Raw genomic sequence first — 13,577 nt, 5'->3', positions numbered from 1 at the left:
AAAGGGAGAGGGATAGAGAGTTAGAAACATTGATGAGAGAGAAACATCGATCAGCTGCCTCCTGCACACCCCCGACTGGGATGTGCCTGCAACCAAGGTACATGCCCTTGACCAGAATCGAACCTGGGACCCTTCAGTCTGCAGGCCGACATTCTATCCACTGAGCCAAACCAGTTAGGGCTCTCATCTTATTTAAGTGTTCTTTTTTTTTTTTTTCAGTGATTACAAATTGTCCATTCTTTTTTTTTTTAATATATTTTTTATTAATTTCAAGGAGGAAGGAAGAGGGAGAGAGAGATAGAAACATCAATGATGAGGGAGAACCATTGGCTACCTCCTGCACGCTCCCCACTAGGGATTGAGCCTGCAACCTGGGCATGTGCCCTTGACCAGAATCGAACCTGGGACCCTTGAGTCTGCAGGTTGATGCTCTATCCACTGAGCCAAACCGGTTAGGCCAACAAGTTGTCCATTCTTTAAAACACTCATGGTATTCCATTGTTTGAGTGCATTGTAATTTATTTAACAAGTGCCCTACTGAATTTCATATAGGTGTTTTTAATCTTCAGCTATTACAAATAGTGCTGTACAATGAGTAACTTCACATTTACATGTAAATAATTCTGCAGATACGCAAGCACATCTATTCAATAAATTCTTAGGGATGTGTTACAGGGCTAAAAGATATTTACATTTGTAATTTCAGAAGCTTATAGATGGTTGTTCTCCATAGTGGTTTTAAATTTAGAATCCCATCAGCAATGGGGGTAAGAAGTATTGATATGATAGTACTTCCCTCTATTATAATCCAAGCAGGGTACTGTCAATTTTTTAATCTTTGCTAATTTGATTGATTATAAAAAAAGGCTACCTATATTATGAAGGAAGATGAGTTGAGTATATTCTTAGGAAAATTTTATGTGCTTTTCTATATGTTCATTTACTTTATCCTTATGGAGTGCTTTTGTATATTTTCCTCATTGATGCATAAATACTCATTATATATCAGAAAAATTGGCTGTATGCCTCTGATATGAGTTGTAAAGTCTCTCCTCCTGGCTTTGGTTTATCTGTTTGCTGTTTGTCTGTTTGGTTTGTTTGTTTGATTTGTTTATGTCTATGTACTGCAGAACTTTTTGATGTTAATATAATCATATTTCTCATCTATTTCATTCCATGGCTTTTAGTTTTTATTATCATGCTTTAAAAGGCCTTTTTTAAATCCCATGTTATCTTCTAATTACTTTGTGGTTCTTTTTTTACTTTTCATACTAGTGAGGAAAAAAATGCATTTTCAACACCCAGTGTTGCGACAACTGGGTGGCCATATGGGGGAAAAGAAAATAAAATTGGATCTATACCATACATCCAACAACAAAACAAAGTCTAGATAGATCAAAGATTTAGTATGTCTCAACACTGGGTGTTGATAATCTGTTTTTCCTCACTAGTATGAAAAGCAAACTTTATCTTACACAAAATTTTCCTACACAAATATACTTTTTCAATAGACTGATGGCTTTATTTCCCTAATATTGCTATCTCCACTTCTACCATCACGTGTTCTTTTTTGTTTCTAGAGTTTATACTATATATTAGCCAAATAATAAGGCAGAACTTCCCATGCAAAAGCCCAGATATAGGCATGGACAGTTTAATATTAGCTCTGTAATGACTGCCTTCCCATGGAATAAGCCACGGATTCCTTGTATTTGGGGGAGACTATAGCCAATTCCTACATAATACTTGCCCTTAGGGCAGTGGTTCTCAATACTGGCTTGCGATTATTGCAGGAGCTTTTAAAAAATGCAGATGCCCCGACTCCAGAGATTAACTTATATGGGGTAGAACCCTGACTTAAGAAAAAAAGACACACAGCCCAGCCAGAGTGGCTCAGTGGCTCAATGGTTGAATATTGACCTATGAACAAGGAGGTCATGGTTCAATTCCTGCTCAGGGCATATGTCTGGGTTGCGGGCTCAATCCCCAGTGTGGGGCATGTGGAAGACTGCCAATCAATGATTCTCTCTTATCATTGATATTTCTATCTCTCTCTCCCTCTCCCTGCCTCAATAAAAATATATTTTTAAAAAGGACACATAAACCATAAACTCTCAGGTTTATGAAGTAGCAAAGATTGAAAAACACTGCCTTCAACTATAATCTATTAAGTGGCTCTACTAATAAAACAATGTACTCTATTTGTATGGGTTTGCTATATATTTTGCTCTTTGTAGCAATTCTATTTTGCTCTACCTTTTCACTATATGCTTTGGAAAGGGTGCCTCACAAGATTATTATTTCAATTAACCAAAAAATATTTCAAAGCTTTTCCATTGAACAAATGTTTACTGACTACTTATTATGAATTAGATGCTGTGCCAAGTGTGGAATGGTGAACAAAATTATCTCTTTGAAAAATTAAGTGTTGGCATTTAAACAAAATCATCATTAAGCAAGGGAAACTACTACATAATAAGGCACCTGTCTATATTTTATACTGTATGATATATAGTGTTGTAGAGTACATTGCTTTCAGAATACTTTGGGGAAACCTATAACATATATATTAACTTTGTCTTGCAGCTCTAGGGTTCACTGTAGCTGGATATCATAAGATAATTTATTTTTTTGTTTTAATCCTCACCTGAGGATATTTTCTCCATTGATTTTTAGAGAGAGTGGAAGGGCAGGTGGAGGGGGAGAAAGAGAGAGAGAAACATTGACATGAGAAAGACACAGCAATTTGTTGCCTCCCACACATACCTGAGCTGGGGCTGGGGATTGAACCTGCAACTGAAGTATGTTCCCTTGACCAGGAATCAAACCTGTGACCCTTTGGTCCAAGGTCAATGCCCTGACCACTTAGCTAACCGGACAGGGCTTAAGATAATTTATTTAATGTAATATCCAGGTTTAAACATATTCTCAGATTTGCTTTTTAATAGGTACTTTCTTGAATAATCCCAAAGGTAGACTTAATTGTGCTCTTGCCCAGTACATGTAAATAAAACTAAAATCATAAATATGTGACTGGGATTGAACACATATGAATTTTTCCTTTTAGTTAATAACATTGGGTAGTGCAATACTAAGTTAAACCCAAATTGTTTTTAAGGTAATATTTATAGTGATCGTTGGTAAGAATTATCTAGTGAATAACAATGTAGAAATGTCCTTTAGTACAAATTAATTTCAGATATTGATATTTAGTTGCCTAAAGTACACTTTCCCCTAAAATACAATAATTTTAAAAGAAGGAATAAGCCTGAATGACCATATAAAACATTGAAAATCAGGTGTATTTCCTTTTTGTTAAAAATGCGTTTAGACCTACTTCTGGTAAAATACTGTGGGAACCAAGAATCTCAACAAAATGAGCAATCAGCTTTCCTTAGAAAACATTTTCCCATTAACTTTCTATTTCCAGGAGGCATCAATTATTTCCATTTAATTCTTTTCTTTCGTTTTTCACTTTTTGTTTGTGAGTGGGAAATATGAGTGCCCTGAAACCAGGGAGCAAACCCTCTTCTTATGTTCTTCCCTATTCTGTAATTTTACTTGTGCCGGCTTTTTGAGAGAGTTACTCAATACATGCCATCAAGTGGTGCTGTTTTTATTGAAACGTTGAATATTCCTTCGTGGTTTCCACTTTTTTAGAAGTGGTGGTGTAACCACATAGAGCCTAAAGCCTTGCACTTAGAATACTCCTGTCTAAGCATTAACACCAGTCCCCAAAACATCCTCCTGAAATGTATCCTCCTTCTAAAATGTTCTTGGAATGACATGAAATATAATGGGTGTCCTTGCTAAAGTTAGTATAGTGTTCAGTTGTGTAAGTAAAGAGGGAGTGGGAGACTGGTTGTCAAGTGGCACAGTGCACTAAAATAAAGGAATAGCTTAAATCTGTTCTGGAAAAAAAATAGAAGAAGAAAGAGGACATTCCTCCTTGTCTCACACAGAAATAAGGTGGGGGCAACTGTACTTGTGAATGCGTATGGGGGTAAACAGGAAAATGTTTTGGGCCCTTTATGGACCACACTTTTCACCATAAGTTACTGTACTTGCTTGTTGTCTATGTGGGTGTTTTTTATTTTGTTTTCTTTTTAATTTATTTCAGAGAGAGAAAGGGAAAGGGAGAGAGTGATAGAAACATCAATGATGAGAGAGAATCATCTGTCAGCTGCCTCCTGCATGCCCCCTACTGGGGATTGAGCCCACAACCCGGGCAAGTGACCTGACTGTGACCTCCTGGTTCTTAGGTCGAGGCTCATCCACTGAGCCACGCCAGCTGGGCCCATGTGGGCGTTTTGATCCACCACAGAGACAGAGATGCTTGTAGATCTTTATTTTCACAAACCAGTCAAATAACCTAGCAATTTATTCATACGCTTTTGTGATCCTGACATTTCTATTTTTTTAAAACCTGTTGACTCTAATATATCTGCTGTACAGCATTTAACTATAGATTTGTCATACTTACTGAGTATCATGTGTATTTTAATTCACAGATCCACTTCCTCATTCATTCTTGGGTCCTCAACACACAAAGCTTTGGTGGCATGATGTACACATTTTAACTACATAGCAGAGTGTCTTCACTTGCCACCTCTTTTGATGTAGCATCACTGTACATCCAGTAACAATGTTACATCACAAGCAGGAGGAATCAGTAAACAGAACTAAGGAAGGAAGGATCTGGCTGTCAGGGTAAATGTAAATAGCAGCTGTTCCAGTCAAACTGTTTTTAAAGCAACCACACGGTGAGAGCTTTGCTTAAAATGGGCAAAAGTGACTATACTATATGCCATTATAACATCCTTTTAAGAAAATATCTTTGTGCTATTTTTTTTGGCCAAATATGAACACATTTCCTCCCCTAATTGATTAGGGTGATAAACTGCTGTATTAAGCACTTTAAAAATATGGCTTATACATTGCAGTGTTATTCAAAACTGCGGCCCTTCAATAACTAGCACTACCCAGACTAATCAGTATAGAGGCCCTTCCCATTTAGTTATGAAACCTTTCTATTTAAAATGGAGGAAAGAGAATGATGTTTTCTAGCACATGAATATAAAAATCTTAACTAAGATTTATATGTTGCAGCTGCGTTGAAACAGAATACAGAGGGTAGGGCGGGGGATCATGATGGCATAGTTCACCAAACATTGTCTGATCTAACATGTTTACCTCATGGTAATATTTATACTATGTATTGAACTAGACTCTTCCAAGACCTACAACAGGACTTCTCACATTGCAGAAATAATAAATTTTTTAAAGTTGTTAAACACTCATTGAATGGATAAAAAGAATGAATGACAACATTAGTGTCTATTGGTAACATAAATAAAAATTAAACACACTTGCATACATATGAATCTAATTTTAATGCTTGTTTACTATTTGTACACATTGAAACTTCATATCAGGATATTAACTAATCTGCATATAAATGTACTTTTCTGTCAAATAAACAGGAAAGAACCCCCACCACTTTCTCTTTACTCAATAGGTATAAATCATAGAAATAAACCAACATTCAATAGTTTTTAGCCTTGTTCCTCATTAATATACATCAGGGAAAACTTTTGACATAAAAGCTTTTAGGAAAAGACTATAAACAAATATTGAACCGATTTAATTACATAATGCTGAAGTCTTTAGGGAGATGTATACTGAGGTTTATAATTTACTCTGGAATGTATCAAAAATAATATGGATTGATGAATGAGTAGAGGTAAAGAAAGGTGAGTAGATATTGATAAAGCAAGTAAAATATTAAGGGTGGACATATGGCAATTCACTGTCAAAGTCTTTCAACTTTGCAATATGTTTGAAATTTTTTTATAATTAAAATGTTTGAAAAAATTCTTATGAATTTATTTACTGTTTTCCCCTGTAGCATTTTTAGTTGTAATAAAGGCAAGGTGTCCAAAAATAATTTAAAATAAAATTACTCTTAGGATTATATTTTCTCAGTTCTATATTATCCTAAAATGTTTTCCTGTTTTCTATTACTGGTAATTTTCTTTGTACTTAATTATAAATGAGTTTCCCAACCTGAAAAATTATTATTTCTCATTTCCAGAGAAAATGAATATATTTACTGAGCAAAATATATGAAAGTTTCATTAATATTAACTAGCCTATTTTGTATATTTACTTTGTATAACTATACACTATTCCTACTCTATAATAATATTAACCATTTTTACTTCTTTCTGGTATTAAATTATCCACTACTGTGTAATTCTATGAGTATAAAGCAGAATTAAATCCATTACATCTTAGACGGTTACTTTGGCTAATCACCATACAACATCATATGATTTGGACATCAAGCCTGACTTTAAAATTATTCATGGCAACATTTGATTGACCTGGTGGCTGTTAGATCACCTTCACCTCCTTTGAACTTACGTGAAACATTTTATCTCTAACACTTATTTGATACTTGTAAGACAATAGCTTGTATTATATATAATGTCAACTATGTCAACAAACATGTACAGATTATAGATATTACTTATAGGTGCAATATAAATTATAAAGTGCTAATAAGGTGTTTTTGTGTTGTTATTGTTGTGACTAGTATTTGGTATGATTGTCACCTTCCTCTAAACAGGGATGATCTTTGATATCCTTTTTATACCCTATTACTCTTACCTAGCACTGTACCTTGAACAAAGTAGGTAGTGAAAGCTTGCTTTTTAAATGTTTTTAATGGTTGAGTAAGAGTTGGCTTGATTGAGCTTTAAAAATACTGTTGTTTTCCAGACCAAAGTCCATCAGCAAATCTTTACCAATAAACCATTTTTGCCCCGTTTCTTAAAAATGTACTTGGGTTTAAGATTTTATGAAAGAACCAAAGTTATTTATGATTTTATTATACTGATGAAGCCTCAAATATTTTGTAATGTACTTAAGAAGCATCGTACATAGTGTTGTAAGGTACTGAAGCTAACCATAAAGCCTGATAATGCTACTACTATAATGATGCAGTATACTCTCGTTAGTAACATACTGATATAAAACCAATAGAATTCATTTATCTCACTTTCCAAAGTGTTCCAGCTTCTTTGAAAAATCATTTAGACCCTTTGCCAATATTTTGATAGGTCCCCTGGAAAAGATAGCTGAATATTTCTGATATACTGAGAATGGGCTGTAGGTTGAGCAGCAAGATGACATACCCACGAAGCTTGTTCCCAAGGGCATTAACTAATGCCCCTGAATCTCAGATGTCAGTCTGGCCGAATGGCCAGAACCTCAAGGGGAGTCAATACTCCTAGACTGCGGTTCTGGGTTTTCCCCTTGATTTTCCCTACCTGGTAAGTAGCTTTTGTTCTTCAGTTTCTTCTCATCATACCCATCCTACCTCATCCCCCCAAAGGTCCTTGCCCTTGGATTGTTTAGAATGAACAGGAAAAATGATCCGTCTGACCACAGCCAGGAATGAGGCTTGAGGAAAATATAAGGCATTTCTCTTCCTGAGTTTGGTCAATCCTGAGAAACTGACTTTTATTGTCTGCCAACAGGGGAGGCTTTACACTTGGCTCGGGATTTTGGCTACACTTGTGAGACAGAGTTTCCAGCCAAAGCTGTAGGAGAGCATCTTGCCAGACAACATATGGAACAGAAAGAACAGACAGCAAGAAAAAAGATGATCCTAGCGACCAAGTAAGCCTATGGGGAAGCCTCTATGTCGCTTTATCCTCGGTGTTTCCATTTTCTATGAAAGGGGGAGGCACTCAGAAAGAGAAAACACCTTCATATTTTCTTGTGGTTTCATTGTGCATATTCTATACCTGTTCTCCTTCCGCAGGAATGGTTTTATAACTGTTCACCACTACCACCACAGCTGCCATTAACATTCCAAACACAAGTCCATTTTCTTGGGAGCTTCCGTCACTCTGTTAAAGTGTCTGCGAGTCAATGTATTCAAACTGATGCTGAGGTTTTGTTTTCACAGGAATAAATGTTAAAAGAACTCGAGAGAAGAGAAGTACTTGCCTAATTTGTCAAAGTTATTCTGAGACATCTGCTGTAGAGTAGTAGATTCAACTAGGGAGTTGTATTTTCTTTCCACCTGGGATCTAAATCATGTATATTATTTTAGGTGACATTTTGACCTTTGACTTCATAAAATATTGTGAAAACATGTACTTTTCTTTGATTCTTCTGCCCATAGCTGAACATTTGCAGACCATTAAATATCAAGCAAAAATTTAATTCTCTAGTTTCAATGACCTTATTTTACATGAAGTATACAGGCCATTAGTGTCTAGAAATTAGAACAGAGCCTTTATAATTTTTTCCTTTTTTGGTTATTTATATCCATCTGTCTTCTTATTAGATAATGTGAAACGAGAATTAAGAATCTGAGACAGCCAAAACCGGTTTGGCTCAGTGGATAGAGCGTCGGCCTGCGGACTCAAAGGTCCCAGATTCGATTCCGGTCAAGGGCATGTAACTTGGTTGCAGGCACATCCCCAGTAGGGGGTGTGCAGGAGGCAGCTGATCGATGTTTCTCTCTCATCGATGTTTCTGACTATCTATCTCTCTTCCTTCCTCTCTGTAAAAAATCAATAAAATATATTTAAAAAAAAAAGAATCTGAGACAATCCGGTTGATATGGCTCTGTGGTTGAGCGTCGACCTATGAACCAGGAGGTCTTGGTTTGATTCCCAGTCAGGGCACCTGACATGCAGGAGGCAGGCAGCTGATCAATGATTCTTTCTCATCATTCATGTTTCTATCTCTCTCTCCCTCTCCCTTCCTCTCTGAAATCAATAAAAATATATTTAAAAAAAGAAGAATCAGAGAGAATGCAGTTATAGCAAACATATACAGTACTAGTAGTCATCAAATTAAGTAGATAAAGGATGTGTAGGAATAACACTTTTTCTGCAACTTACCAATAGGTCCAACATGTGTTCTGAGTGGTTTCTACTTCACTGATAGTAAAGCATTGGCTGTTTTTTTTTTTTTATATATATTTTATTGATATTTTACAGAGAGGAAGGGAGAGGGATAGAGAGCTAGAAACATCGATGAGAGAGAAACATCGATCAGCCGCCTCCTGCACAGCTCCCACTGGGGATGTGCCCACAACCAAGGTACATGCCCTTGACCGGAATCAAACCCGGGACCCTTCAGTCCACAGGCCGACGCTCTATCCACTGAGCCAAACCGGTTTTGGCACATTGGCTGTTTTTAATTAAAATACTCAGAGTTGAAATTAAGCAGCCTACATAGACATTCTCACAAATCCCTTAATTCCCAAGAGTGTGACAATTGTGTCAAAAATATGTACAAAATTCAAAATTCTTTGTATGAGAGATCCAATTGTTGACCCGCATTGGCTTAGATATTTATTTTTTATCTCTATGAATAACAGATTCACTTGTATTTTACTATATTACCAAATATATAATTGTATGAAGGCCCATTGATTAAGTGTCATTAGCCTCCTGATTCCTCTTTATTTCTAGTGCTTAGTTGATTAACCAAAATACTTTGGTGTAATTAGATAGTTACTTATGAGGAGAGATAGAAACAATTAGAAAATTTTTGAAATCTAAAAAGTAATGGACAAAACATGTATTTGATTTATGGAAACACATTTAAACATCTTCCTTAAATTTAGAACTAAATATGAGTAACATTTGATCTACATAAAGGTAAAGCAAAATAGTTAACAAGTTTTAATTGAGCATTTCCATACCATTAATCATCAACAGGGGAAATATAGAACTTTCAATTCAGTCATCAGCTAAAAATTGTGTCCTTAAGGACAATGATGTAAGTGACAAAGTTAGAATTTATGATTCACCGAAGATCATCTTTTGTTACATAATTCATAATGTGACATTTTGTTTGAAGAAATAAGAATATTTCTTATTGTAGCTTCATAAATAAAATTTTAAATAAGAATGAAACTAGGCATAAAAATAATAACTTTGTGTCATAATGAGATGATGATGATAATTGCCTATAGGATATCTACAAAATTATCATCTTTTTTTTTAAGTCTAGAAGCTGTCCTACATCAGTGAATTAAGCAGCAGATTCAAATATCTAATACTGAGAATTCTGAAACTCCTCCTGATATAGCTTAATGTGTGGTGTCATTGAATTGCTTAGCAAAAGTTAAATTTTTCCACATTTTGCCATTTCCTCATTTCTTTATCAACTTAAAAGTTAATCATAATTTGTTGTATTGTTAATATAGTTAGAAAGTTGATTTGCTACCTTATAAGTTAGTTTACTCAATTATCCAAATAATTCCCTTATCATAACACAAGAACTAAAGCAATGTTTCAACCTTCATTTTAACTTTTAATATATTTAAATCTAATAGAAGAAATTAAAAAACATATCTTTAAACAACTCCAATATGTTTTTATAATAATGGATCATATTGATGGCCTGCCAGATAGCAATTCATTTTGCTAATCTGAAAAATGATAGCATCAGTCTGTATTTAAAACTTTAGTTAGAAATTTCCTTAAAACAAAGATAATATAGCCAACTATTAAGTAACACAAAGCACAACAGATAATGATGCCCACAGATATCATCATTTGATGCCATTAAACACTTACCTTGAGTTGCTATTTATTAAAAATAGTTTACATACCTGAAAGTCAGCCAACTGAGTCTAATTCAGAACAGAAAAAGTGAGAAGTTCAGATGAAATATTCTCAATGGAAGTACAAACACGCTGTTGCGAAAACATGCATTTAGATGTTGTAGTTCAGAGACTCAGCCAAATACCCGCAGGGGCCTTGGAGGATCCTGTTTTCTTTAGGGCAAATAAAGACTTAACTCTGTTCATTTGTTTTTCCTCTCCCCATGATCCTCTTTACTTTCCCCGGTGTTCAAAAGGAACAAGTCAAATTCTGTGAAATGAAGCAATATTTGAATACTGGCTATAAACATGAAGCTCATTGTTCATTAAAAAAAAACTTTGTAAGAATTAAATACATTTTAGGCACCTAATAATAAATAAGACTCCACTGATTTTAACTCAGTGATAAAGTATGTGTGCTTCAAGATATTTTGTCATTTTTCGCCCTAGCCTGTTTGGCTCAGTGGATAGAGCATAGGCCTGCGGACCAAAAGGTCCTGGGTTCAGTTCCATTCAAGGGCATGTACCTTGGTTGTAGGCTCCTTCCTGGCCCAAACCCTGGTTGAGACTCGTGCAAGAGACAACCAATCAATGTGTTTCTCTCACATTGATGTTACTCTCTGTCTTTCCCTCTCTCTTCCACTTTCACTAAAAATCAATGGAAAAATATTCTTGGGTGAGCATTAACAACAACAACAAAAATATATTTTGTCATTTTCTAGTAGTTATTTGTTAATGACACAAATGTTTTGGACAGGAATTAGTGGCTGGGACCATGGAATAACCATCACTTGGAATACATTGGCTCTTTCATACTTGTCTTTGGCTACATGGATAATTATCGTCAGGGCTACATGATTACATTTTATGACTGCCTACTGTTAATCCAGACAAGTAAATCTATTCACAATCATATTATCCCTTGAATGTGGAGTGGCTTCACTTTAGAAGATATATTCTTTTCAGCAACTTCTGGGGAGTCCTTTCCTTCACTCTTTAGCTACTGTGTTGATCTAGTGTTTTGTTGCCATTGTTTTAAAAAATGTTTCGCTTCTATAGAATATATTGTTTGGAGTACGTATCACAAAGCCTTTACTTTTATACACTATACATGGTAATGTGGCAATTAAAACTGAAACCAATGATCAGAAATCATAATCATTTAAAGTAAGCAAAACAGCAAGCAAATGCCCTTACATGGAGCATGACAATCATTTTTGTAAGGCTAGTGGATGACATTGTACATAAGTAACCACATCAGATATTAAACTATGAATTTAGTCTATAAGAGTCTGAAATATAATGAAATATTGGGAAAGGGGGGATTTTCCAAAGTTTACTTGAATCATGGCTCTGGAATAAGCCTATAACTTGATTGAAACTTCTTTACAGATATGCTATCACCTCATCATATTTTAATTTAAAAAGTAATGATTGTTCATAATCCTTTCACATAGGTTTTCCCTTGTCCTGAGGTTAACCTATGAATATTCACCATAACATGAACCTCGGTTTTATCAATGCCCCTGGACTGTTGCTCACTGGAAAAGTTTATGATCATACCATGTTGAAAGCAACACTGCCACTGTGAACCTCATCTGCATGTTGCGGATGGAACTTCGCAGGTTGCTTTATGAAATTGTATCTAGTCCTCTAGTAAAAGAGAAAACAAACCTTTAATAAAATACCATGGGATGAAGTTAAAGTCCCCGTTTCAAGAGTTCAACTTCAACTTTGAACCTTTTATTTCAGACAAATTTGTAAAGAATTCCAAGACCTCTTGAGCCAAGATAGATCACCCCTGGGATCTTCCAGACCCACTCCAATTCTAGACCTGGACATCCAGAGGCACTTAACACATTTCAGGTAAGACTGGGTTTCTAATTTGCTCAGACTCTCCTTTTAAATTGTTCAAACTGTCTTTACTAATTGTTCAAACTGTCTGTACTAGACATTTTGTGTTCCTATCACAATTCCATTTAGAGATATGACATATATGCATATGGTGATTGACTGAAGTTTTTTAAATTCCAAGCATCTAAGATAAAATTGTAAAAATAACTAATGCATGAAGCATTTTAGATAAGAAGATTTAATATCTTTGGTGATTATTGTACCAAGAACTTATGGCTTTAAAAGTAGCCACTATTATTTTAAATAATCACACTTTGGATTAGGAGCCTGAAGTCCATTAAACAGTCCTTTCCCTTAACTAGGTAAATTGTTGAATGAACAGATGATATGACAAATTAATGGGATATTATAGACTGATTTTCCAGGAGTATAATTTCTACACAACTAGAAATGCAAATGGTTCTTAAGTTAGCCCACACCAAGCTATTTAAAGGGCCTAGAATGTATTATTAAAAGCATATTTTGAATTTCATATTTGAGAGGCTTTGGAGAAGAATAGAATATTTTTCCTGGTTAACTTATGCCCTGGATGCAATGTGGAAAGAATATATAACTATTTAGGTGTCTTCCAATTTAAAATTTTAGGATTCTGTGCCTACATGAGAATTCTTATCCATATAAAAATATTTATTCTATTTTAATTAGTATCATTTAGCTTAAATACAATGCTAAGGAAAGAGTAATATACATTAAATTTTTAATACCTCTCAATGATTATAATGCTGTTGAGGAGAATACCCCATTATAATAAAAAATGGGTACTTAAATAAGTTAGAATTTTATCTGCAGCATCAGAAACATTTAAATAGAATATTTTTTCATAACATCACAAGGCTCCTCAAGATATAATAGACACATCTCTGAAGACTAAATTTAGGATTTATCTTCCAAAAATGCAGAAAATATAGGTTATAGTTCACAGGACTTTTCTCCTATGACTCAGCTGGATTAGTGAAGGTGAGTGTTCTAAAACTGGAAGGAAATACAATGCCTAGACATGTAGAACAAAATACTTTGGAGTCAA

At 34.9% G+C, this 13,577-nt stretch overlaps 1 protein-coding gene across 2 annotated transcripts in view; it reads left to right on the top strand.

Annotated features, from left to right (window-relative positions):
• The window catches only part of TFAP2D (transcription factor AP-2 delta), a gene marked incomplete at its 5' end in the record, with an annotated part of 60,078 nt that overhangs the window by 23,648 nt on the left and 22,853 nt on the right, over positions 1 to 13,577 (top strand). For both annotated transcript variants that reach the window (XM_080667078.1, XM_080667077.1), the window contains 2 exons: positions 7,545 to 7,686; positions 12,392 to 12,505. In XM_080667078.1, coding sequence (XP_080523204.1) covers positions 7,545 to 7,686; positions 12,392 to 12,505 — 256 coding nt within the window. The remainder of the gene's footprint in view (positions 1 to 7,544; positions 7,687 to 12,391; positions 12,506 to 13,577) is intronic.

The sequence above is a fragment of the Plecotus auritus genome, assembly GCF_963455305.1.
Source record: "Plecotus auritus genome assembly, chromosome: 4".
NCBI classification, from domain to species: Eukaryota; Metazoa; Chordata; class Mammalia; order Chiroptera; family Vespertilionidae; genus Plecotus; species Plecotus auritus.
Note: the sequence above shows the minus strand (reverse complement) of the source record. Positions and strands in the feature narration are given on the sequence as shown.